A 27,420-nucleotide genomic window follows, 5' to 3' on the forward strand; every position below is an offset into this window, starting at 1 on the left:
CCCTTATCCTATGCAGCTACCCTACATTTCTTCATAAATTGCAGCAACAGAAGACCATACACAAAGACATTTCAAACTAATTTTTGCTCAAATTCAGACAGACCTACACGTGATCTAAGGTACATTTAAACTATGCTACTGTTCTGAGGCAATATCCCTTTAAATTCTTTCTGTAACAAAACCAATACTCCACTTTTGTGGCTGTCTTTTAAAGTGCTTCTGTATTAAATGACCTGTGAAGGTTCAGTGCCCTTCTGCATCATCATAGCCTGGAAAACCAGCCCTCTCCAGAAAAAAATTCCTTGGTTTATCAAAGCACCAGTGCCATTCATTTAGCTCAGGCAACAGAAGAAATTAATTATCCCCACATTATGTTACATCTGTGACAAGTAAAATTTGTGAAGTATTTATAAAATTAAGCAAGCTATTTTCAAGTTAATGAACTTGTCTTGCATCTAAAGAAATACCTATGGTTTAAACAACTTTTTGGTAAATATAAATTTTAATTCATAGTGTTTTGAAATAGATTATGAATCAAATCTTTTTCAGCTTAAAGAAAACCAACATTTATAAGTTCCAGTGCCTCCTCTTCCACTGTGCTACAGCATGTTGCTGGATCTGTAAAAATGACTTCTGTGAAAGAGGTTTTATAGAAAATCTTTTCTATATACTTACTGTTCAACAACAACAAAGGAAGAAATCAGTATCTCTATGAAACAGTCCATTGAAATGCAATTCACTCTGGTGATTATATACAGCAGAGTATTCTTAGTTTTGATCACCAAGCTAGCTGAAAACATCTTGTTCTTTAATTCTCATAAATTTTGTTCTATTTCTACATTGCTAGGGCTCCTGGGTGGCACTCTGTTCTTGAGGACAGAGGATGCCTTGAATATTGCACTGCCTTAACAAAGCCAGCTGTTGTGTCTGACACTGGGTGACGCAGATGGGTTCGCACGCTAATTGACATTAGTGTATGTAAATTACTGCCCTCTACTGGAATGACAGGCAGGGAGTTTCACATGAAATGGATGCCTTGTAAGGTAATTACATTGATTGTTGAAGCCTGGTGTTTTCTGGAACCAAGGGCCATGGATTCCAGGTGTTCCTGATCCCTTCTTGGAGCATAGCTGTTTGCTGCACACATATCTGTGTGCATTCAGCCTTTGCTTATTGGCAGTACAGGGTGCACCAGGATGGTCTGATTGTCAAAATATTTTCCTTTTTTAACTGTAAACAGGATGTGCAAAGGAGCGACAGAAATTGCCCTAATGTCAGTCAAGACAACTGATGCCCTGATGTCAGTCAACCTTCTACAATGTCATATTTTTAAGCCTGTAATAATCAAACGAAAATATCACAAATTCTTAATTAATTGAAAATAATATTTGCAAACCCAAATTTTAAAGACTGTAAGACAGGCACCACTTCTTTAAAATCATGAGGCTACTGATGTTTACAGGAAACAGACATTTTACAAAATGAAGTTTTTTCTTGGCTCTTCAGACTCTGAAGTTCTCATCTTCTTTTTAAATTTGCTATGCAAATGTGCTTAAGTAGAAGTGAAAGCTGGTTTCTCAATTAACTGTTATTCAAGGAGATGATTTTTAAAGGAGTTTTGATATATTGCAGCACAAGATTTGGCCATGGCATGACAGAAAAAGAAAAGAAATAAGGAAGAGCAAAATAGAACATCTGTCTCTCAAGAAATCCAAGAAGTACAAAATATAAGAAGACAAATGTGAGTCAAAGCACTGCAGTGAAACAAGGCCAATGCCTGGGAAGTATTGTACAAAATCAAATTGTTAAGTCACCTAAGTTCTCAGAATCCCTAGAAATATGACAATATGGGACATTTTGAAGGGTTTTTTTCATTAAAGCAAAAAGACAAAATTCAGAATTGGGATTTCATGATTCCTGAAACTAAACACCACATCCTACTGTAGCTGAGAAAGCAGAAGAATAGGAGTCCAGTCTCCAGTGCCTTCCTGAGTCCAGAAATTTCACACGTTTCAGAATTTGCTGGCCAGCCACCAACAGACTACTGATGTTCACTAGGCAGCTGAAAGTTTATTGTGGATATAAATGTTCCATATAAATGTTCTGGCATAGCTATTATTATACACACAGTCACTTGCATGGGGATATGAAAGAAGCCTATAGGATTTCAGTCATATGAATAAATACAAAAACACCCAGTAGGAAATAACTGAGAAGATACATTATTTAAGATGCCATGACTGATATAAAGAAGCAATCTTGGAATGGAAAAGCATCATCACTGTTTAATGTCAGACAAATAAACTAAGTATTTTTATTAGTCTACATAATTTCCTATATATCTTAGGAAAATATGAGCACCAAAACCTGCATCTATCTAAACGTACATGAACTTCAACAGTATTGTGTTATATACTATGAATTGTTTCCAATATTTGGTCTGCAAACACCAGGATAAGTACAATGTTTACAGGAATATTCCATGAAGTCACAGTGTAGAGAACTGACAAGGTAGCAGCCTTCTTCTTGTCACATACAAGCATCTGCAGATGGCATGAGCTGAGGCCACGTATATGTGCAGAGAAAAAAGGAGAAATATTTGTTTACTGAGAACTGAAAGAACCTTGTGAATGCTCAAGGAACCATGGAGAGCCAGTAGAAAAAAACCAACAAAAACAAATCAAAACCCAAACCAAACAAAAAACTGTACTGCAAAAAGGACTGACATAATAACTGTCTAGGAAAAAGAAGTGTACTTTCTAAAGATTAATGTGTCACTGAAACCTGTGAACAGACAAGCTCCAGGAAGAAGGAGACCTGTCAAGAACATTTTTTAAAGCTATCAAATAGAAACTGACTGACTCAAATGGTATCCAGTTCTATTGCCAGCACTGATTCCCCATCTTATCAGCTGAGATTTGTATCTCTTACTGACAGGAAATTAGGTAATCAAAATTGAATTTCTTTTAGGAAAATAATCACTGATACAACTCTCTCTGATGAAGGCAGTACCCATTCAAATACAAATCTGTGTATTAAATGTAAAACCAGAAGATGAATGCTGTTGTCACCCTAGGAACCTCTCCATGATCACTCCAAATCTTACATGGCAAATTGCAGAAGAGCCACAGGAACGAGTATGAGAAAAATCCATCTTTCTCTGGACTTTGAGACAGTGGGGTGTCCTTCATCACCCCCCTTCACAGTCTCATGCTGATACAGAAATACTTGGCAGGTCAAGCATATTGGTATTTTTGTAATTGTACTTCTGGAATTAACTTCTTGTTGCTGAGGGTCATGAGAGCCTGGCAGCAGCAGAACTAACAATGGTGGTATTTTGCCACCACTGCCCCCTTTTCAGATTCAAACCACTGGCCTTCAAGGAGTGCCTGGGGAAGGAGATGGAACTTACAGGATATTGACATAACCCAGAAAACATAGGTGCAAAGAAAAGCCTCTTCATACTTTATTAAACTAATCAAAACCCCCTCCTCACATTAATAGAGAATGTACAGCACAATTAATTTAATTTATGAGATCAATGACTACTTTTTTGGCTACTACATTTTCTTTAGGACTGAGAGCAGAAAATTTCCTGGCACGCCTGACCAAATGAATCACTCATAAGTCACTTTCTTTCTTCCCTAAAGCACTCCATCATGAATAAAGAATGTCTTTCATAACTTTTCTCCTTGACAAAGGACAGTCTTTTCCCATTGATGGGGCTGGGTTAGGGAGGAATTTACACACATACATCTTATCAACATACATGAGAATCAGCATCTTGTACTCTCCAGTGCACTGGTGGGGACACACATCTGCAACATCTCTACTTTGCTTTCTAAAAATGTTATGTGCATGATTTTAAAATAGAACATAAAATTATGCCCACCAAATACCACATTTTTCACACATGCATCTCCCATACTCCTTAATTAAAACTGATCTTCCAAAATGATTTCATAAAAAAAAATCCACTTGTTTCATGAGTGGCTTTAAGGTAGATTAATCTGCATTTGCACAAAGGTCTTAATTCAGAATAAATTTCACTAATGTAATAATACCAATCAATGTTGATCCCATACTGAGACATCTGCCTTTGCTCAAGGGTTCTCATAGGGCCTGGGAGCCTGGTACACATATTTCCTTTGGGGTTTCCAGTGACTTCACCCCAAAATAAACTTCTGCTTTGTAGAATAAAAACTTCACAAACAAGTTCTGAAAAGGTTTAATTATAAATGAAAATAAAAAACTATGAGAAAGCTATAGATTTGATGGTTCTTTAATTAGGCTGCAGAAACATAGCTGCTCTTGTCTCCATACTGGCATTTCAGAAAACTGTGCTAAAATTCACAAAGTTCTGGTTGTGACCACTAGTTTTAGTTTTTTAAAACCCATTTTTCATTTCTGTATTCCCCAAGAGCAACAGATCAGCAGGTGCCAAGGAGCACCACGCTTTCTGAAGTGCAATTACAAACTTAGATTTGTTTATTTGCATCCAATAAAATCACAATAACCCACAAACCAACCACAAATGACTTTTGAGAGGAGTGGGTGCATTGCCTTGTCATCTTTTCAACATGCTGAATGTGACATTTACTTTCTGCTGGACAAATTATTCTCCATTTTCTACCTACATCAGATAATGTTCAGTTTCATCTCTGATATAAATGTATTTCAGTCATATCTGAAGAGACACTTGTAGATGCTATTCAAGTTATAAGGTCCTCCTGAACAGTTAAGGACACCTAAGAGTAGGACTTGTAAAGCTTTCCAATTAAAGGTGTTAATTTTGGCTTCTTTAGACTTCCTAGGGATTTTCTTTTACTCACAAGCCTGCCTCATTCCTGTTTCAGTTTTGGAGCTTCAGGTAATGCATTTCTAAGAAAAAACTAGTCCATGGTATGTTGTCGCACCACACATTTTCATTCTACTTGATTTGAGACATTCAGTGCTTCATCATTTGGAAAAAAATCTTGCAACATCACAGGGGAAGCTCAAGAGTCAGTTTAGCACTGGTGCCTGAAAAATCTGTCCAAAATTGGACAAGTTAAAACAGTTTGAAATGTCAGTCTGAGCAAACCACTGGAGGTGTGGTGGAAAACTTGATCCCAAATTCCTTTTACCCAAAGCACAGCCAAGCCAAAAAAAAAAAAGAGTGGGAGCATCTGAAACTGTTCCCCAAACCACGCCAGGCAGTTGCTCCTGGAGAGCTCTGTAGCTGAGTGTGAGCTGGAACAGTGCTCAAGGGTGCCCTGGCTGATAGGGCAGCTGCAGCAGGCAGTAGAGAGGATGTCACTGGATAGATAAGAGAGATTTTGTACCAGAAGAGTTAGAGGAGATCAAGTAGGGATTTAATCTCTTAGAGAACACAGAACATACAAAGGATTGTGGGACACGAAGCTCAGGTGAGAAGAGATTTGTCAGAAAGACTGAGGGGGTATCTATGCCACAGACACAATGGAGGCAGCCTTACAGAGAAGAAATCCTGACAGCAATCTGTGTAGATTGCTAAATAACAGCTAAAAGCTGAAATCAGAAACTACAGGCAAAGCTTTCTCTTATCAGAAGAATGCTAGGGTCACAAAATTAATTTTGCAACCTTCAGTAAGTCTCAGAATTTAAGTCACCTGCTAAATTCTAACTCAGTCCTCTTTTGGCTAGGTAGTAAGACAAAGTCTCATCTTCATCTGCGCATGCAGTTTCCAAGAATCCTATCCGATGATGGGGTGTGGTCACGTATCAGCCCTGCTGAAGCTCATGCAGTGGGAGACAGAAAAACCCAGGTTTCTGTGACTATGACAAGTAAATGTTGCCCCAGTGGCAGAGCACCTTCCATTCATTGTTGTACACCAGGTGAAACAAAATCTGACCGGACCACCAGAACCTGCAAGTTATTAATTCTCTGGGTGCAGTACAGTTAGACCCAAATGCTGATTTGCTCAAAATGTTGTGCAACAGCAGCTACTGAGAGTCATAATTTGAATACCAAAGTAGATAATTCAAGTTCTAACTCTCAAGAGCTGATATTCCTGGGGTCCAGTCTCACTTTGGCTCTTGCTTCTATCTGTAAAATGGGAACAAGTAACCTTGAAGCTACTAGGAACAACTGAAACATTAATGTTATGACATATGCAAGCACCAGGCTCATGAACAGTTGAGGAAATTTATAATTCAGTGCTTAGTCCAGTGTTTCAGAAAGCTGCAGAACAGAAGGCTCTAAGTTAAGAGATTCAGCAACAGGGATCATCACTTTCTGCAGTAAATGAGGCTGAAAAATTCTGAGCAACAAAAAGGGTTAGGTGATTGTGTCAGTCAATCATGTCAGTGATGACAATTTTACCCTACGAGGGGGGCTGTGCAATACAGCAAAAAACACCTTAACACTGGTGTTTCCTGACTCCAAAGTACTGAATTTAAAAATGAAATTAAAATTTAATTTTATTTTAGTGTATAGTAACTGAAAGAATGCCAGGTAGAAGGTGTCACTTTTCCCTTACGTTCAAGGAATGTAAGAACTGCAACTTGTGTTTTACTGTAACAGGTGATTATGATTTGAACAGGGATCTCAGAATTACTTTAGGTGATCACTGTAGGAGGATTTGTTAAATACCTGAATCAAATTCCTTAAACAATGGTTTTCAATAATGGCAAAGTGGTTCAGGATTACGTTAAACCAAAAGTATTTTGTACAACCCTTCAGGTAAATAGGCCCCCACAGGGAATTAAAATTCTGGTACATTTCCCATTCACTTTGTCAATTCCAAATTAAACCATAAGCATAGTGGAAACAGTGTAAATACCTCTGCAAAACTTACAAAAAGCACAAAACACCCCCGAGGGTGCACTTTTTGGCACTGTAGAGGGTACACCCATTGTTTGAAAAACAAATCCCAGTCAGTGAATCAGAAAAAGTGACTAAGAGCTGCTGGGCACCACGGATCTGTCCTGAATAGGAGACAGTGTGGAGCAGCCCTGTCCAGGAGCGTGCAGGAGCCAGGCTGCTGCTCATCACCTCTGCTGCAAAGGCGGAAGGAAGGAAGGAAGGAAGGAAGGAAGGAAGGAAGGAAGGAAGGAAGGAAGGAAGGAAGGAAGGAAGGAAGGAAGGAAGGAAGGAAGGAAGGAAGGAAGGAAGGAAGGAAGGAAGGAAGGAAGGAAGGAAGGAAGGAAGGAAGGAAGGAAGGAAGGAAGGAAGGAAGGAAGGAAGGAAGGAAGGAAGGAAGGAAGGAAGGAAGGAAGGAAGGAAGGAAGGAAGGAAGGAAGGAAGGAAGGAAGGAAGGAAGGAAGGAAGGAAGGAAGGAAGGAAGGAAGGAAGGAAGGAAGGAAGGAAGGAAGGAAGGAAGGAAGGAAGGAAGGAAGGAAGGAAGGAAGGAAGGAAGGAAGGAAGGAAGGAAGGAAGGAAGGAAGGAAGGAAGGAAGGAAGGAAGGAAGGAAGGAAGGAAGGAAGGAAGGAAGGAAGGAGCACACTGTAGCAGTGTTTTTATGCACAACCTACTTTTCCACAGCAACCCAGCCATGCTCTCTGCCTCCTTGGGAGCAGCTGAGTCAAAATTCAGCTCTCTCCTTGCTCTAGCCAGGATTCAGCTCCTCTCTCCAGCTCACACCCCTGCTGCCCAACAGGGCCCTGCTGCCCTCTGCTCCAGCCTGGATGCCAGGGCAGAAAGTCTTTCCAAGGAGCACTGGGGAAAGCCCTGAGTAACCTGCTCTGCTCCCAGTGCTGATCCTGCTCTGAGCTGGAGACTATACTGGAGAATTCCCAACACTTCATCCAACCCTAATGAGTACATAATTTTTATGAATTACAAAAATGTGCTTGCTTTCTTTACAGGTGTATCTTGGGCAACTGGTGTCCTGATCCTTAACAAAGAGATAAAAGACTAAAGCAAAGCAAAAGAGCAACTATGTAAGTGCCTGCAAAAGTATCATCACAGCAAGGATTTAATCACAAGTTTTTATTTGGCTTGACAGTTAGAATATGACAGCACACTAATGATTAAAACTGCATTTAGTTTTGAGCACTGCTCTTGAACCTTAGTTACCAGTTACACTGCTGCTCTGACTGCCAGTCAGAGCTGAAATACAATGGCAACTTTGAGGGAAAAGATGGAACTTGTATAACTATCTACCTGGTTGGGATCAGATCCATTGCAATGGAGAAGAAGCTGGGCTGGCAACCAGCAAATAGTTGACACATTTAGATCAGCCTAAATTTCCTGCCTTCTCATTAAAAAAAGCTGGAAGAAGAGACCAAGGAATATATGCTGCAGCTACGCAGGTCAGCACAACAAACAAATATAAAAACAAGGACAAAAATGCTAGAGACAGAAAAGCAACAGAATAAGAGGACATATCTGGCACCAACAGACATTTGTACACATTTCATTATGTCGTCAGATAAGTAATTTAATTAAACAGCAAGTGTATCAGTGTCTTACCAGAGTATTATGAATAGCACTTAAATTATGGCGGTGCATAACCCAGGACATTAGTATTCTATCCACCTTAAATAAAAAGTTTTGACTCCATCAATTTTAATACCCAGTTGCTTTAAGAAGTTGGCTACAGTATCATGGCAGCCTGCCCAGGTTCTTTGCTCAATCAAGCAATAGTTGTCTTTGACCAAAAAAGAAAAAAATAGCCAACAGAATCCTTGCTGAATGTCTGCTGGCATCTGCTATCAAAATAGGAAAAAGGGACTTAAAAGAAAATTAAAAACTTTAAAGTTTAGTATTTTGGTTAACCATAATATTACAAAATAGGTTGTTTTAGTAATTCCTTATTGAAGCTACCCAGTTTAGATTAATTTTTCAAAAAAAACTACCATGCCATTTTTATCTATTACTTTAATTGTATGTACATAAGAACTAATGTGCTGCAGACATAGAAAACCTGCATAATTTACCTCTGTATTATACAACACAGCATGTCACAGTGCCCTAGGCAAGGTCACCAAACTCCTAACAATGCTGTAGGATGTGACAGAGGAATCCATCTTTATAAATTAGACTTCATTATACATGATCCTGCTCATAAATCTTGATGTATCACTTTCTAGTATAATAACTCTACTTTGCACTTGCATGTACACATACTAGATATTCTAATCTAGAACTTCTAATTCACAGAGTACTTTACAAATACACACTGGGTGTATGCTTGTGTGCATAAAGCCACTGTGCTGCTGCAATAGCAGCGCTCTAAATGAGACCCGACCTCCCGGAGCACCTGCCCTGCTCTGTGCCCTTCTGGTCCCCACCTGGGGATGGAAAAGCTGCAGGAGGCCGGTTTGCCAGAGCAGGTAGGTGACCTGAAGCTATAGAAGCATCTGAAATGAAACAGACCATTTTTCTTTGGGAGTTGTGCAAAGCAAACCCTGTGAGGAACCAACCTGGTTGGTTAGACTTACAACACTGATCGGAGGAGCAGGTGAGCCTGCTTCCCGGAGGCAAAGCCAACTCTCTTCGTTTCGGAGGCGCTCAGAAGGTGCCTCCGACACGGAGCGAGGGGGCGGCTTAGCCCCGAGCCCGAATGCGTGTGTGAGCAGCCCGCGCTGCCCGCCGGCTCCCGGGCAGGTGCTGCCTGCAGGGGCCGGGGGCTGCGACCCGCCTGCCCCGCTCCTGCCCGCAGCCCGGCCCGCCCGGTGCCCGTCCCGCCCGGCCAAGCCGCGGGCTCTCCCCGCTCCGGCAGCGGAGATGGCGCCCCCGGCCGTGCCCCTGGAGCGGGACCCCTCCTCATGCTGGGGCCGGGGCGTCCCCTCAGCGTCCCCGGGCAGGTAGCGGCGGCCGCGGCGCGGCTGGGACTGACCTGCGAGCCGCCGCTCCCGGACATTCCTCCACAGCAAGTCCCAGGCTTTGGCGGTGGAGTCCCGCAGCTGCTCGCTCAGCGACCTCCGGAGCTGCGCCTTGGCCGAGGGGCGCTGGCTGCTCATCCTCGGCGGCTCCGCATGCCGCCCCGGGCAGCCCCGCTCCGCGCCCGCTCTCCTCGCCGGGGACGGGCGGCGGCGCCCACACGGGGCCGCGGGGCAGCCCCGCCGCGCCGCAGCCGCGTCACCGCCGCCCCGGGCGGGCGGCCCTTCCTTCACCTGAGCGCCGCCCGCCCCGGCCCCCGGGGCAGCGCTCCCGCCGCCGGCCTCGCTCCCTCCCTGCCTTCCTCAGCGCCCCGTCCCGCGCCCGCCGCTCTCCGCCCTCCTGTCCTCCCCCGCGCTGCGGCCCCCGCGGGGCGGGGAAGGTGCCCCGGGCTCCGGCCCCGCTCCTGCCCTGACCGGGACCCCGCGCCCTCGGGCACCACCGACGGACCGGCACCCCGCGCGTCCCGCGGCCCCGCGCCTAAATTCCCTGACTCCGCTTGTGCCCGTGAGCCCATTTGGGAGCTGCCCTGCTGTCAGCTCCCGCTGCCGCCGCTGCGCTCCCTGGACAGCGACCGGGAGCTGCCCGCCGCACCCCGGCCGTGCCGCCCCAGCGCTGCGAACGCCGCTCCGGGGACGGGTCACCCGCCACGAGGTGACAGAAAACCTGCCTGGCAACGGGCTGCCTTTTTCACGGGAGGCTGTAATAGGTGCTTTGCCCATGCTTCAACTTTTGCGGAAAGAAAATTAGGTTTCTTTCTCAGAGGCCTAGGTTCATCAACTCTACACCCAAGATCAAGCCATAGTCCTCGCAACACAGCCTCTCCTGTTTCTTTCCCACTTTCTCTGCAAGCCACCCACTTACTCTCCACCTCCTTCCCCCTGCATGACTTCTTCTCTTACAAGCTCTTGCACTTTTGAAAAGGTTTCAAAATTAAACCCCGGCAGACACTTTTTGCACACTTCACAGACTAAAATGAATCCTGATTTCTTCATCCGTAGGCTAGCCAGAAAGTAATGGCAGGGCCCTTATCCCATTTAGGAAAACCATTTTGTGTCTCTGCTTCTTCTGTGCCCTGGGAAATACTGTTTTAACAGTGTCCCCTTCCCTATCCTGGATGTGCCTCCAGCAGAGAGTCTGATAGCTGAGAAGGACAATGGCCGCTTCATTCCATTTAGTCACAATCAATTACTTACTGCTTGCTCTTTTGGCAGAGTATTTGTGATGTGTAAAGCAGAGGCTGATGTTCCTGCAAGGGAGTGCCCTACTCTGAAAGAGCTGCATGCCCAGGTGAAGCAGTCATGTTAAACATTATCGATATCCCCCTCTTGTTTAGATTTAAACTGTTACTGTAATGTCAGAAGCTAAAAGCAAGCAGACAGATGTATTCCATGTTACCACTGTTAATAATGTCTTCTGCTTACTTCGTGGTGTGAATTTGTTTTCCTTTGTCCCTGTTTTTAAGAGGTTCATCTAAAAAGGTTCATCTTAAGCTACTCTACTTTAGCTGATATAGTGAAGACTCTGTGCTTGTCCAAGAGCTTGTACAGATGTTGTACGTCACTCCTCTGCCTGCAGTTCCAATGTCCTCCAAATGACTGGACAAACACTTCTGAGAAAAGGATGCCTTCCAGGGATGGATGCATCCAAGATCTGGAAGGGAGACAGCATAATTATGTAAATACTCCCACATCCCATGACCCAGAGCAAACACCTGCTGATGTTAATGGGAGAAGAGAGGATTATGGTTCCTACAATCAGCCCCTCTGCCCAGTAAATCTGCCTCTGACCTCTGCCTCTCTTTATTTAATCTCTCACCAACACAGCTATTACCAGTACATAAGACCTACTATGCCTGTTTACTGCCACAGGCTTTTATCAGTTAGGAACCAGGCAGAGATGAGAAATTAATTCCTGATATTGTACTCAGCTGCCCTATAAAGATGAGCCGTGACAGACAATCTAAAAGTGAAATAATAAACTCAGTTTTGAAGGTTTTGTATCATACTGCTGTGTCACCACCCACAAACGTCAGCCAGTACTGCAACCTTCAGCAGTCCTCTTCTGGCAGCCACACTTGGATGCACCAACTTGGAGTGCCCTGCCTGTCTGGAAGATAGATATCCCTTTCTTCAGTGGCTGTCTGTGATGGCCAGAATGTAGCAATAGAACAAAAGATATTGTCTTCCCTTCTGCAGCATTTTTGAAGATCTCGCTTTATCAAAAATATCCCTAGACTTCCAGGTTTACTGAAAGCAGCTAATTAGTGACTAGATAGTGGCAATTGCTAATCCCATGTTATCTCACCACCAGTTACTAAGGTAAACTGCAGTGATATGGCTGTATTTCATAATAAGCAACAGAAATGAACTGGCAAGCCTAGACCAAACTCTGTGGCAGGCACTGACAAAAATCTTACTGATTTCAGGTACTTTATTGTGGAAAACTGAATCCAGAGGCAAGATCAGATATCGTAGTTTTCTCCCCAAAGAAAACAGTGCTATTGAGTAATGAGAACACATCTCATGCAGCAACTGGCCTATTCCTACTTTATGCTTTTAATCATAGTCAGCTGTTCAGAAGTCTAATTACCATCACAAGTATTTTTGATGTATTACACCTCATAGTAGCAGTTACACTAAGAGCTATTCTGCAGAAGAAGTTACAATAAGAGCTATTTTGCTTGAAGGAGGGTACATGTTAGGAATTATTCATAGGTTAAACAAGCCTAATTTCCTTTTAGAATGTTAGAAAACCTGACAAGATGGTGAAATTCTGGTCTCTCACACATTTTGCATATGTTGGTTAAGTGTATAAGTAGCCAGCTGATCAGTACTTGTGTTTCCTGCTTGAAGCATTCTGACATCCAGCACAAGATGGTTATCATTTCTGGGGGAAAGAAAAGGAAAGCACATTTTTCACAGAATATACCGTTTTCCTGCTTGATATTAGTCTTGCCAAAATGGTTCTTTTCAGAGCAATTGCAATGAAACCACTGTATATGATGAAGAAAAAGGAGAAAGTTCCCAGCTGCCTTAAAAGAAGTTGAAATATTATATTTGTCTTTGCTCATTGATAACAGAATATTGGCAGGAATAAAAGTACTGTCTAAATCTTGAAGGCATATAAAATATTGGGGAAATGTCTAAACTAGTTGTACCCATGCTCTGATGCCATTGTGGCACAGAAGTCTGATACACTTATTTTATATTTAGCAATTTATAGCTCCTTCCAATCACCATGGTAATTAAACACCAAGTTAATTGACACAGCGTAGTATTCTGGCCCCTAATTAGCGGGGTGTTTTTAATTTGTTACAGATTCCATTATGCAGCCTGATGTAGTCCTAGTAAAGTAACTGTACACTAACTCCAATGCACCTGGTAAGAGAATCAGACCTAAGGAAAGAGAAACAGGACTACATATTGGTTTGCCACTTGTAAACTACTGAAAGACTATGATAAAAGTGCAACTTCTTTCCTTTCCACCCTCTTGTCTTTAATTATCACGAGTCAGGATTTTTTGTTAGCTTTATCACCTCACAATATTTGCCTACAGAAGAGCAAAACAAGATATGTCATGTGGAGGAAAATGTGGGAAGAGTGCATCCTTGGTTACTATGTGCTGTTTAGAGGACACAGGCTCCTTACCCTGGTATCCCTTAGAAAGTAATACTAAAGCAAAAGAGGAAATTACAGGATCGACAAGATCAATTACATGGTCTGATGCTAATAAGTGCAATGCCAAATTTTATAGTTAATTCCATTCCTCAAGAACTGACTGTAATGAAGATTCTTGAAATTCACGATACCCAAAATGGTGTTGCTGTGCTTTTGTAGCTTCAAATAGTAGCTCAGACAGCCTAGATATAAACACATCAAGTAATATTTATAACTTTAGCAGTGGTCTTTATCTCTTTGGGGGTCCTAGAGCTCTGGAATTTGTTTTCTATCACAGCTTAAATGGTCTGAGTGGGATGTTGTAAGTCTGGGTTACCACTGGAAGGGAAGAAAAGATTTGAGGTTTTCCATTGCTTGTTTTCCTAACAGCAGACTCAGGTGAATTTCATACTAATTCTGTGGTTGAAGTTATGTGAAAAGCACCAAGGGCATATGAGTAGGTGTCCTCTTTGACATCTAAGTAAACAAACAAATATTTTGAATTTTGAATAGAGAAAAATAAGAATCACTGTGAATGAGGACAAAATGTTCTAGCTTGTGCCCTGGCACTCTCTCCTTGTTTTTTTAAATTTACATATACAAATTATCATAATTTTGAGGTAGCTTTAATGAGAACAAGTTATATATTAGTTTCACTCTTTTCTGATTTATCAAGAGATTGGCACCTATAAGTTCATCCTACTTCATTTCAGCTTTGTGAATCTCTGGGAAAGGGTTGCTCTGCACTTTGCCAACAGCAGAGCACTGCTGGCTTTCATTAGTGGGGGCCAAATTCTTTCACTTTTGTTCACAATGATTAATGCTGAAATAAATGGAACTTCTTGCAGTATTCACTGTGAACAGACTCTAAGTACACTCAGATACAGACTACAGTAAAAAGTGTCTGCTGTTTGACTGTGCTCCCTCTCCCTTGCTAGAACAGGCATGGAGGGCATGGGGGGAAATTAAGCTTTAATTCTGTTCATACAAAGGATGATATTTTATTGTTGTTATTATTAATAACAAATTGTTTTCTCAAAGTGCTTGGAAGCAAAAACTGGATGGAGCTAAAGTTCAATCTTTGTCCTCGGGAGATTGCAAACTAAATATAAAACAGGACACCGATGGAGAGAAGACCTGATTGGGGTAGGAAGGGTGGAGTATGAGAGAGAAATAGAACAGTACTGGCCAGAGTAGTAACTGCTGGTACTTCTGGCACACCAGAATAGTGTCTGAAAGCACTGGTGCAAAGTGAGTTAGCAAGAGGGTCTCCAAGGAGGTTAATGTGGTATCTTTATATATTCAGAGGACCAACTTTCAAGAACGAGGGGCATTTTTACCAAAGGCATGCAAATGTGTATTTGAAAACATAATGAGTAGACAGCAAAAGCTGGGATCCTGTACACAAACAGGCTGTGGGGAGAAAGCTTTTAATATTGAACAGATAGGTGAGGCAAGGGAAGGGCCTTCAGACTTCAGTCAAGCAGCCTCTACTTGATGCACCATAAAGGCAGGATGAGCTGCAATGAGCAGTGATAGAGAGAACTGCCAGGGTGTTTGCATTTGGGATGCAATGCAATAGACCAGATTGTGTCTATCAAGGCAGAGTAAATGGGAACAAAAGTGAAATGGTAAATGTGGGATGAAATTTTTTTTTCTACAGCAATCAAAAATTTTCACCTGGAAACCTCCTCCTGACAAAACCCATTGTTTCTTAAAGAATAAAAATTAAGAGAAATCATATATGTTTCTGGAAAATAAATGGGGTTTTTTTGGTTTAACTCAGCAGGGTTTTCACATTCTGGCCAGCTTTAATGTGCACATTTCTCTCCATCTTGCATTCTGCTTATATCTAGCTCTTGCAGGTTATTTTTAATAACCCCTCTACCTCTCCAGTATCTTGTACTAAGACAGTCTAAATTGTCACAGGACATTATAAACTCCAGGAGAAGGTCCTGTGTGACAGGAGATATGTTATATATCTGTTATATATAACATATATAACATATATAACATATATAACAGATATATAACATACCTCCTGTTATATGAGAATGGTGAAGAAGGGAAGAGGGAGGCAGCTGTGGTTCAAATGATGATTGGATGGATTGCCCCCTGAGTAAACAGGGCACTTCTATGGAACAGCAGACAACCAAGCTGATGCTTCAGCTGAAATCCTGAAGAATTGCAGCCACAAGAGCCCTTGCACATTTCTCAGATAACAGACGAGAGGAACGGACAAAACAAACCAAGTGCCAATAAACTTTCACTTCCTTTCGTAAGATGCTCTGTGGACATCTTTAAAATATATTACATTGAAGATATGAAGTCTTGTGCTGAGCAAAACCAGTCTCTGTAGAAATAGCCAATGCTTCAATGATTAAGCAACTGGGAAAGTGAACTACATTTTATATGTGTAGATGCATTGGTTTTTTACTAGAGTTGAGCTTGAAATTTTGAAGTGATTAATGCCCTTGAATAAGGGAGCAGTTATGTTGAAACACAAAATGTCTCAGCACAGAATATTGCCCCTGTTCTTCTCATTTCAGCTTCTGGTGTCTGATTTTCTCCCCCTCTTCAGTCACTTGACAAAAATATATTGTTTTAAACTATATCTTTCTTTGCTCTCAAAGTGTTCATTTCCTTAATATTGTATTGGGACCTTGTCTAAGCAACAATTTTTAATTTTTCTTTTCTAAACTTCCAACTGTTATTACCATCACAGTAGAAATAATTGAAACATTTGTGTAAAAAAGCCTTGCCTTGCAGCAGTCAATGGCAATTTAGCACACACCATAGCAGGATATTGGTTCAGAGACCTGGGAGCTTTTTCTCTTTCTTTTTTTTATAACTCTCCTGGATTACACAGGAAAACATGATCAGTCTTGACAGCAGGTTCTAACAACAATGCAAGCAAATTGTTCCCCAAACTAATTTACTTGTGAGAGTAAGAACTTTCTTTCAGATACGCAAATACTTCTCTGCACACACACCTTTTAAGTAATCAGGCTACGGACTGATGGCAGCATATTGCCAAGCATCAGTATATTGCAACCTTCATCACTGGCCACACAACTACTATTTAAACTTGTTTAACAGATTTTAAATGTATACATTTGGTAGAAGTAAAAAGCAATGGCACTCTTATTTTTGGCCAGTAAATAAAGAGTGTTGTGGCCAGTTGCAGTAGGGGATAGAATTTCAGGTAGGAAGATTAGAATGGCCAGAATTAAAATTTGGCTGGGGCCCAAGCCAATCCCTATTAACCTAAACTGTTCTACAGGATCTTGAATCACTAAAGCTGATTTTAAATTTCTTCTTAATTCCACAATAAAGAAGGGCTAATTGTCTGTTCACAGTATTGTCTGAATCTCATTTGAAGTGAAGGCTGGTGACGATTCGATTGTAAGCATCATTTCCCACAGCTCCATTGGGAAGGTTTTCCAGCTGCCTCAGAGCCTGCCTAAGCCCACTCCATCACCCAGCTCTGGCATTACAGAACTCTCTGTTCCAGCAGGCTGAGTGGTACAGCCATTCCTGGGAGTATAAAGGAGCTTAAGCTTAGGAAGAATGCCTGTTTCATGACATTTAACATATCTGGGTATTCCCACTGAGAAGCAGGATATTCATGCTGTGGAGAAGGGGCTGGACTAGGTGGATCTGCAGCTCTTTCTGTTCAAAAATATCCCTGTTTCTGTGAGAACATTTTGGTAGTGTCAGGCAGCACCTGTATTCCATTAACTCCAAAAGCATTTCAGTGTTTACAGTAACCAGGAAATGTCCATGTCTGTGTTATATTAACAAATCAGCAGTAACAACTGCAGTTTCAGTTTTTAGAGCAATGTAGAGAAAGGTTTACTTTGAGTTGCTCGGGGTTTTTTTGCTTGAAAAACAGAGGCCTGTAGTACTGCCCTTGAAACCATTAAGAAGGCTTCAGGGAAAAAAGTTACCAAATGATGTCCAATAGCACTTCCTATAATCAGGGAGGCAAAAGCATAGCTATGAATTGCAAGTCTAAAAAGTACTTGTGACAACAAATTTGTAGGTCCTTCACCTTAGTATTTTTGCTTGTACTCTTCCTGCCTACTGCATGTAAGGGGGTTTGCATAATGGCATAATTTCATTCAACATTCATTATGTTGGAAACCAAACTGTGTCATATTTTTATGTGGACTATACTACATATGCTCAGAGGTAAGCCATAAGGTACCACTGCATAGTAGGCAGCAGATTTCATAGGAGCAGTGATGTGGTGCTAGAGAATTACAGTCTATGTAAAAGAACTCAACTGTGAGAAATTAAAGCACAACTTTTTGTAGTCTTCCAAATAGGCTCCAATTTCTGCATGCAAGAGGCAAAAAATCTTAGCTATGCACTCATGCACTTTTCACATAACTGAATTTTAATAGTGACATTAAATTACTATTGTATAAACAGTAACATCAAAGACTATGGGAGAAAGCTAGAAAATATATTTTTTCTTTTCTCTTTTGGATTGAAAATGGTACATTGTAAAGCAACTTAATTCCCAAGAAGGCAGTAGCAGGGACTGCTCTGTACTTGGCCAAGTGTACCAAAGGTAGAGAGAGCTTGAGGAGGTGTTTCCCCATCACCTGCTGCTATGTACACTGATGTGACCAGAATGATGACAGAGATCACAGCCACAGCTCTCTACTGAGTGTGCCACCCCTTGCCTGCCAGAAAGCACCATCTTTTTTATTTATAATTACTTGAAAAGGTGATTCCAGAAAGAACAGAGCAGGCTTCAGCTCCTCCTGAAACACTGTATTCAGCTGGCCTGATCCCCCTCTTATTAACAGGCACTTTTTTGAGACTCCATCAAGACATTTCTCCTTGACTTTATTTAAAAGCCATGCAAATGAAGGAGATATGCAATCAGGACTATTCCAGGAAGCAAGAAAAGGTTTTTACTTTGCTTGTATGTATTGCTGGTTCCAGAGTTCATTTTGTCAGTATTGCAATGACTTCTAGTGAAATCAGTTCCTAGAGATGATGACCTTTACAGTGCTGCAGGTACAGCTGTTGCTCATCTTGTTTACTTATGCTACTGTCATGCAGATTCATTCCAACACCTTTTTGTCATTTTGGGTTGACACAAATCTGTTCAGCAGTAATTACTTGAGATTGTTCTACATTTCAGGGAATATTTTGACTCATTTACATTACAAAACCCCATGCAAATTGCTAGGAGAATAGGTGTTAAAGGGATTATAACTCAACAGGATTTTACCACAGTGATAGCTTTTGAGACAGAAGATCAGTTAATTTACCTGACAGAGAACATTTATATTAAGTAATCCTTGGTTTGATCAAATTTATCAGATACATGCTTTCAGAGTTCAGGCCTTAAAAATATGTGACTGTCAATGCCAAAGGCAAAAAAAAGTGTCAGAAGTAAATATGGAAACCAAAAACCACTCTATTTCTGACTCATACTGGAGGTTATTCCCTATTTCTATTCTGAAATGTTGCTAAATAGTTTTAAAATGATTTAAAGTACTTCACTGCTGCCAGTCAAGTCAAAAAGAAAACTGTTTCAACTGGGAAACATTATCCTTCTTTAGGTCTTAAGTAGATTTGGGGTTATCCACCTCGTTCCTGTCCTATAGCTTATCTTTTATAGCTGGGCAAGATAAATGCAAAATAGGTTGTATGTGCTACCATAAAGTAGTAATAGGCACTTACTTTGCTTCGCACAAGTATAAATTACCCTTTTAATGCAGAATTGCTGAAACTTAGGGTCTTTTCAATAATCACCAGGGACAGCCTCCATTCCCAAAAGAAGTATTCTAATAATTCTTAAAAAAAACCAACAAATCAACACCACAATTTAAACCAACCACTAGTTTCCCAAAAGAAGTACCCTAATAATTCGTAAAAAAACCCCAACAAACCAACACCACAATTTAAACCAAACACTAGTGACAGTCTCACATTAATAATGAAGTTATTCATTTGATGAAGTAACTGCAAAAATTGCCATATCCTTCACTGGGAATTTTCATCTAGTATGGGTACTCTCACCATATTTATTAAGCACACATGAACATAAAGCCCTCCACTTCTTGCTGATTTGATGATCCTCATTAATAGGGGAAAAGATTCCAGCACAGAGAGTGTGCTGCTGCTGCTCTGAATATTGCATATATTGGATATCCTTATGAAGGTGAATAGGAATTTAGTGCCACATTTTTTCATGAGGCAAGTAAAATGATTCTATCTCCCCTGCTTACCATCCTTCACTGACTTCTCTGAATGTTTATTTTTGTAGACATTTTTGTAATGTTGATGATGGTGGGCATCACTGTAATATAGTTCCCTGAATTTACATGATTACATTATAATAATATCAATGCTGTTTTTTATACTTCATATAAATCAGTGTTTTATTTGCTCTCACAACTAGTGCTGCAAATTGAACAGCTGTTTTCACAGAGCAGTTTTAATTAAGCTGTCCATAATGCTGCCTAGATATTTTTCTGAGCTGGTAACACTTCATTAAGTATGCAGTATCAGTGAACACTTCAAATCATTCCTGAACATTACCTCACACTTCGGTAAATTGAAATCCCATCTTCACTGAGGTTGTCAAATCACCTTGTTTTGGTGATTTGAATTTGGTATTCAGAAATCTTTCTAATCCTCAGGACCCTAGGAAATCTTGCATTTGCTACAGATTTTGCCATCTGTTCACTCACTTGTCAAGATAATCAAGCTTTAAATGATACTTGCCCTAGTAAAATCCTTTGGGCAACCTATTATTAGCTTCTCTTTATTCTGAAAACTGACAAGTTCAATTTATGTGTCTTTGGATCTTTTATGAAGTTTATGTTCTATGACCAAAATTTGCTTCCCACACTGATTTCTCACATTTTTTCATCTCTGTTTTGAATATCTCTGCAATATTAGTTTTGAAAGCCAAGATAAGTTTTATCTCTTCCTGTTTTTCTGTGCAAAACCAGCTTCCTTTTTCTTTTGACAAATCCATACTGGATCCTACATCTGTATTCCCATTTGAGAATGTTATAGATTGCTTTGTTATTTTCAGAAACATATGATAATTAATGTGGGAAGCAGTAATTATTTTTGTTGCCCACAATGACTTTTATTCACCTTTTAAAATGGGTATCATTTTATCAGCCTTGGACAGCTGAACCTGATGAATGTGTTCCAGCACTTCCATGTTTAGCTCCATTTCTCACAGTGGAAATTTCTTTGTCTCTTATTTGCAAAAAAGATTCCAGAATGGACTCACATCCAAGCATTAAGTCTGTTAAGGAAAAGGCATTAAGGAAATATTCTGTTCAGGCACAAAAATTTCATGGTTTTATAAACTGTGCCCCTAAGTCTTAGAGTGTAAGTTCCTTTCCAATTTTTAGATGTGGTTACAAGTCATCATCTAGGAATATAAACAGGAATCTAGAATTTCAGCTTTTGGTCCTCAGTTTTTAAACCTTGCTTGTTATTACCCAGAAAGGTGGCCAATCCCCAGCCAGCCAAGAGGACATAACCCATGGGTGATACAATGATAAACCATGGACTTGTTTTGATTGCAAGGATGGAGAAGATGTATTATACATGGGTTTAGAGACCTTGCAGAACCATTTGTCCATTTCACTGAGAGCCACGGAGGAGTAAGATGCTCTGGACAGCTCAGAGCTATGGAATAGAGCCAACAGGAAAGGCAGAAGGAAGGGAAGGGAAGGGAAGGGAAGGGAAGGGAAGGGAAGGGAAGGGAAGGGAAGGGAAGGGAAGGGAAGGGAAGGGAAGGGAAGGGAAGGGAAGGGAAGGGAAGGGAAGGGAAGGGAAGGGAAGGGAAGGGAAGGGAAGGGAAGGGAAGGGAAGGGAAGGGAAGGGAAGGGAAGGGAAGGGAAGGGAAGCCACTTTAAGGCATCATAAGCAGGACAGTAATCAGACTCTAAAATAGCTGGGACTATAAGAAGAAACTAAATAGTGGTAAGGAGGAAAACTAAAACTGGATTTTGCAAAGAAGAAAATGTAGAGAAAGGGAATAAATACAAGGGAATCCAGAAGTCTATCACAGAAAAAACCAGTATGAGGGATTTGTGCATGGTGTAGAGGAGTTAGCAGAGCAAAGAACAAAGTGCTCTGCATGGAATGATCTCTGTTTGCACTGCTAGTCCAGGTTAACAGAATTAACCGAGTTAACTTTAGAATGCTTGGGTTTGTACTTCATTCATTTTAACTTCATCTGTGGAAGAGAAATGTTAATAAAATTTCAAAAGCAACAGATTTCCCTTCCTTGAATTTTGGACACCCACTTTTAAAAGAGAATTGAGGGAGATTGGAAGAGGGGTTGGAAACACATGTCCTTGAGAGGATATCTCATTCCATCCCAAACCAACTGTCTAGAAGAGGTGCTACAGTAGGTCTATGATCTAGCTGAAAAAGATGTTACCATTTAAAAAAGCATCTCTACCCCAGTTACAGAAGAGGTTCTTAGAAAGCCATCTTGGACTGGAGGTAAAGCTGGAGGTATCAATTCCATCTCACATTTCCTGTTTCTGTGGAATCCTAGTAGTATTTCACCCTTTTAGACTCATTTGAAAATCTCAGGTTGAGTGTGTTTCAGTTTCACTCTAGTCTTTTCAAAGTCTCTAATAGATCTAAAAGCAAATTCATCATGATTCTCAATAGAATTTGTGTTCTGAAAGCCTGTAACTTGTTTCTTCCTTCGTTGCTTTTTAACATGGGCTGTGTTTTGATGTGGAGATGTAGGAATTGTTTTGCTGTTGAATAACAACTTTTCTCTTGCAGCACGAGCTGTAAAACATGAACACCTTGTTGGATCACACTCCGAAATCTGAAATGGGCATCCTGCCAAGGCTCAGGGCTTCCTTTTTGTTTTGACTGTTGCAATGTTCTTGTTTCTGTTAGTATCACGTTCCTAGCACTTGTGCTTTTTAGACACCTACGGCCAAACAGCGTAACTCCACTGAGCCCACTGAAGCTGCAACAGACGTGAATTTGTCTCAGTATGTCTGTAAATTAACCAGTCATTTAAGCTGGAGAGTGACATTGATAAGCAATAACAGCAGAGGAGTGGTGAAAGGAAGATATCTCCTCGTTAGTTTTGGACAGTTGACACTAACTCCGTTGTCAGATAAGTATTACTGACTGTGGGAAAAGCTGAGTGGGAAAAGTCACACTCGCCGCCTGCTAACCGTAGGAGGAAAACAGATCTGGAATGCAGAGGAAATCTTGACATTATCTGTTCCCCCAACCCCTACCAGCCAGGCAATCAAAATAACTAGCTGAGTATCAGCTGCCTCTGTTCCTGCCCCAAATAAAGGTGCTTTCTTGACAGAGCTTTTGCTCACAGGAGAGCAGGCAAAGAGAAGAAGTCTGAAGTGGGTGTGGGGGAGTGCTTCCTGCCAGAACCCAGGAGCAGCTTCTCTGTGACATCTAAAAGAATACTGATGACATAAACCTAGTGCTGTAAACAGAGGTGGCTCTGCCATTTCCAAAGGACAGCAATTCATGCCTGACAGCCCTGCAGCCCAGAACTCCTGTACTCCATTGCTCCACTTGGCTTCCATTGACATCACCAAGGACACTGTGCCAGGCTCTGCTACAAGAAGGCTCAAACCCAAGGGAACAAAACCACTGGAAAGAACTCCTCTCTTCCCATCCAAATTTTGTTGTTTAAGAATAAAGTGTAGCTGTTTCAAATGAACACTTGCAGAGTAAATTTATTTCCTTCTGAGCCCTCACAAGACACAAGGTTTATCAATACCCAAGGAAGCACTGTATACTATACTTACATATATGTATCATATATACATCAGAGCAAATTAGAGACACTCTCACATATTTCTGTGTACACTCACCTAGGTGTAGCTTAATACTCTGGATGTCATCCCTATAAGGTTGTTGTTATAAAAAAATCAAGAAATATGGGGTCATAGAAAAGGATCACGGCAACAAGAGCAACAAATGAAAAGGTGCACTTTAAACTATGCTACTGAATATATTGAGTTCTCCAATACATCATCCAGCCATGGAGTGTAATGCATCCTTTCTGTCTGCCTTATAAATAGGTAGAAATATAAACCAGAAGTTTATTTTAACTTTGGAAACTCATCTTACTTTTTTCTTACCACATTAGAGTCCAGAGAGGTGTAAATTGAAGATTTTGACTATGTGTTGGCCAGCAGACAAGAAAAGTGTGTGAAAGTAATGGCTAACTTTATGTGCTATATATTTATCAAACAAACATCTCAATATCAGTACTCTGCTAGTGATGACAAAGAGTGATGACAAAGTAACTGTGGCCTTATACCTGCTTTGCCTACTCAAAAAGCCTGGAAATCAAAATTTGTGGCTTTTCTTGACGGAGTCCTGGCAGGGACAGTAAAGCATTTACTTCTGGGGAAGTAAGTGCTTAATTCTGGGGAAGGCTGGAAAAAGACCAGTTGGCTGGGGGATGTTATAATTACTTCTCTCCATATTCCTTCTTCACTGCTTTGGGAAGCAAGCACAGAAGAAATGATTCTCTGAATCTCTCTCTCCTATTTTGTAACCCAGACCCTTCTATTTGTCTTTGACAGAAGTGAATTACCAACTTCCCATAGACACGTATTCTCTGACTTTTCTTCACTAAGAAGCCTTGAGCTGCAGCTGGCTGAGCCAATGCTGACCCCTCAGGTGTTTTTGGGCATGCACGAGCAGGTGTGGAAGCTCTCCATACAGCCACAGTGCTACTGCAAGCCCTTCCTGGAGCCAAGCTTAGCATGAATCAATGGCACAGCAAAGAGCACCTGGCAGGATGGGGACTGTAAACTGGACACCAACCAGCTCATGGACCAACATGCATGAAAATAAGCCCATGAGAAATTATTTGAATGCTGAATTAGAAACAAATGTAAATGTTTTAAGTCACCTTTTTGCATGAAAACTATCCATGATAATGTAAGGCTATAAGGTTTGTGAGGGAAGGACTTCGTTCTGCCTGTACAGTGCTCACAAGGACACTACTCTGGGCCTGAGGCCAATTGTCACTATCTCAGTTCAAAAATTTAAAAATAATAAATTACCTCATTAGTAATCCAAGTAAGCAGCATTTTTAAGAGTTTCCTGAAAGAACTACATACATTTTATGAAATATAATATTTCCCATTATATGAGTCTCCCATTTCCTCAGCTACTTGATTCTGAAATCTGTGAAAAGTAGAGGCTATTTTTTTTCTTTACATATACAAATAATTTTCTCTACAGCTAAAATTGCATCATTAAGAGACTAAGTATAATCCCAAAAAGTTACTGGTAACTGCAACTGGCATAGAGTTTCACTCTACAAAAAAAAAAATCCCTAATTTTCTATAGGATATACCTGCAAGATTCTGTGCTAGAATCAGTTTACTTCTCAGAGTTAAATCATAGAAACCTTATATAACAGTGTCTTTGGAAACCAAGAAATATTCCAGGGTAGGTATATATCCAAGATAAATAAATATAAAATAAAAACCTACAGCCATTACCTTCCCAAACTCTATGTTAAAAGCCTACACTTTATGAAGGCTGGAATAGCAGATTCAGATCCACTTAATAATACCCACTTGAAAAGCAACCTTTTGGCCATCTGTTTTCTTGAAATTGCCTTTCCAATTGCTCTGCCTTCATAAAGACACAGAGCCAAGATCACAACTGACAGATGCCATTGTATGCAATGGAATGATATATGGGATGGCTTTGGTATGTCTTTTGTATTCATATGCAGCCCCAGTCTCCTCCTCTGGCTGCATTTCAGTGGTGCCTTGACAACATGGTGGAATTTACTAATTTGTTTATGCCTTGTGCTGAGCACTCAATAAATACCAGCATCTATATGTGCATTTCTGTCATAGCAACTTGCTGGCCTGGGTGGAATCTAATACAGAGAACAGGAAGGGCAGAGACTGGATGGTTTTCAGCTGAGAAGCCTTCTAAAAAGGCTCCTGTTTCTGAGTAGTTGACACCAACACTACATAGCTCTTTGTCCTCCTCTAGTGGTCCCACTATATTTAGGGAGAGGCTTATGCAGTGATTACTTCCTTCCAATTAATGCAGTCATTACCCCACTGCAAGCTGCTGAGGCTCATGCCTGGAGGTCCTGTGCTCAGTCCTGGCATGAGCCACACAGTTCCATGGTGCTCATGGAAGTGGAGGAGGTGCCTCTGCTCACAGCCAGTGACAGCTGCACAGACATTGTAGCTCACAGGAGAGGAGGTGTCCTTGTGTCCGTGTGTCCTTGAGCCATGGCCACCACCTCTGAGCAGAGCCTGCACCACGGCAGGCTGTTCAATAGCAGGGAACAGTGGCATGGCCTGACTGCAACCCCACAAAAGATCCTATGTTGCAAAAGTCCAGAAGCTGACTGCTTTGTTTGATTTCTTTATTGTCCCAAATACTCTGCAGTACGTTCTAGCCAAAAGCTTTTCTCTGTGTTTTCCTGCCTGACTTGCAAACAAAGAATCAGTGCAAAATCCATCTTCTGTGCTGAGCTGTTCAGAGAGATGATGCATGTCACTCTGATGCAGCACAAAACCTTAAACATTAGTCCTTAGGAACTGATACTAAAGAGTTAAATAACAAAAACTGAACCTAAAGAATTGTTGCAATGTAAATGTTTTCTAATAGGAAACACTAAAACTGTTGGAACTGCTATCCATTAGAAATGCTCTCTGTGAAGACAAAAGCTTCCTACTGTATAGATTATTCTTTGTTTGTGTGTGTCTCTGAGCTTTAATGCTTAGTTAGCACAATAAAAAGCTAAAGGTTTATTTTGCTGCTTGTATACTTTAACATTGGTTAAAAATTGTCTAACCTTCAAACTTTTGCAGTTATGTCTTGCACAGGAAATAAAACACAAGGACATAGTTTGCATTGTGGCTATCAGAGGGGTCTGAGGGAAAGGTCTAATTGAAACAGAAAACAAATATACTTTTAAATTATTATTATTCAGTGAAAATTTTCCAGGCATTTGTTGATTTTGGAATAAATGTTAAATGGCAAAATGTGGTCTCTGCCACGACTCTTGGAAGCCCCCAGTTTAAAACAAGTTGGCTGCTCAGGAGCAAAGGAGCTGAATATGGCTGTCTGTCTGCAACCTTTGTCAGGCAATTGTTCAGTCAAAGAAAAATATGACTCAAGAATCCTGTGTCTCCATGAACTTAGTTGCTGGAAATCAACACCACCTAATTCCAACAGAGGTGGAACTTTAGAGCAATTTATCAATCTGAATTAGATCACCTTTTACAGCAAGGTTCCTGTCACATCTCGAGTTGTTACAAACCCAAGCTCCTCTACCAGCTGCTTAGTGTTCAGCTGTCCTCAGGAGTCCAAGCTGTAACCAAACTGACTTAGGAAAAGTATTTATAATATATTCATTCTGAAATGACCTATATTTTGTACAATTATAAACTAGATATTATTTTTAATATTTATCATCTCTATTTTCAGTATTTTTCTTTCTTATTTAAAATGTTGACTAAAAATCAAAGTCACAGAAAGAACCATGGAGCAGAGAATTAGGAAAAGATATTTAGTATGACATTGAGTAGTTGCATGGGTATAAAATATTTTTATACATCGCTGCTTTATTGCTTTACAAATGTCTTATATAAAATTCAGAGTACTTCTTAATGAATTAAGCTTTTGTGTATAATTCACATACTAGAACAGTAAACATATAAATTTCTAATCTATACTTGGCTGTTTTGTGCAGTTTTTTTTGAGAAACAGCAATATCTCATTTTCCTCTTGCTTTTGAGAGCAGAAGAGCCCAGTGCCCTCAGCTACTCCAATACATCAGTAAGAGCTGACTAGCAAAGATTTGCCTTTTTACAAGAACAAAGAAAGGCTTTGTTCTATAATTTCTGATTATGAAATGGAAG

General features: G+C 40.8%; 1 protein-coding gene across 4 annotated transcripts in view; it reads right to left on the minus strand.

Moving 5' to 3' along the window:
• STARD13 (StAR related lipid transfer domain containing 13) overlaps window positions 1-27,420 on the minus strand; it is a 285,136-nt gene that overhangs the window by 131,178 nt on the left and 126,538 nt on the right. Inside the window, exon 1 of one of the 4 annotated variants that reach the window (XM_058800469.1) lies at window positions 9,805-9,981. The exons of the other annotated variants lie outside the window; for them this stretch is intronic. Coding sequence (XP_058656452.1) covers window positions 9,805-9,928 — 124 coding nt within the window. The 5' untranslated portion in view covers window positions 9,929-9,981. Of the gene's footprint in view, window positions 1-9,804; window positions 9,982-27,420 lie in introns of those variants that run through there. 4 annotated transcript variants of the gene reach the window in all.

The sequence above is a fragment of the Ammospiza caudacuta genome, chromosome 2, assembly GCF_027887145.1.
Source record: "Ammospiza caudacuta isolate bAmmCau1 chromosome 2, bAmmCau1.pri, whole genome shotgun sequence".
Classification (NCBI taxonomy): domain Eukaryota; kingdom Metazoa; phylum Chordata; class Aves; order Passeriformes; family Passerellidae; genus Ammospiza; species Ammospiza caudacuta.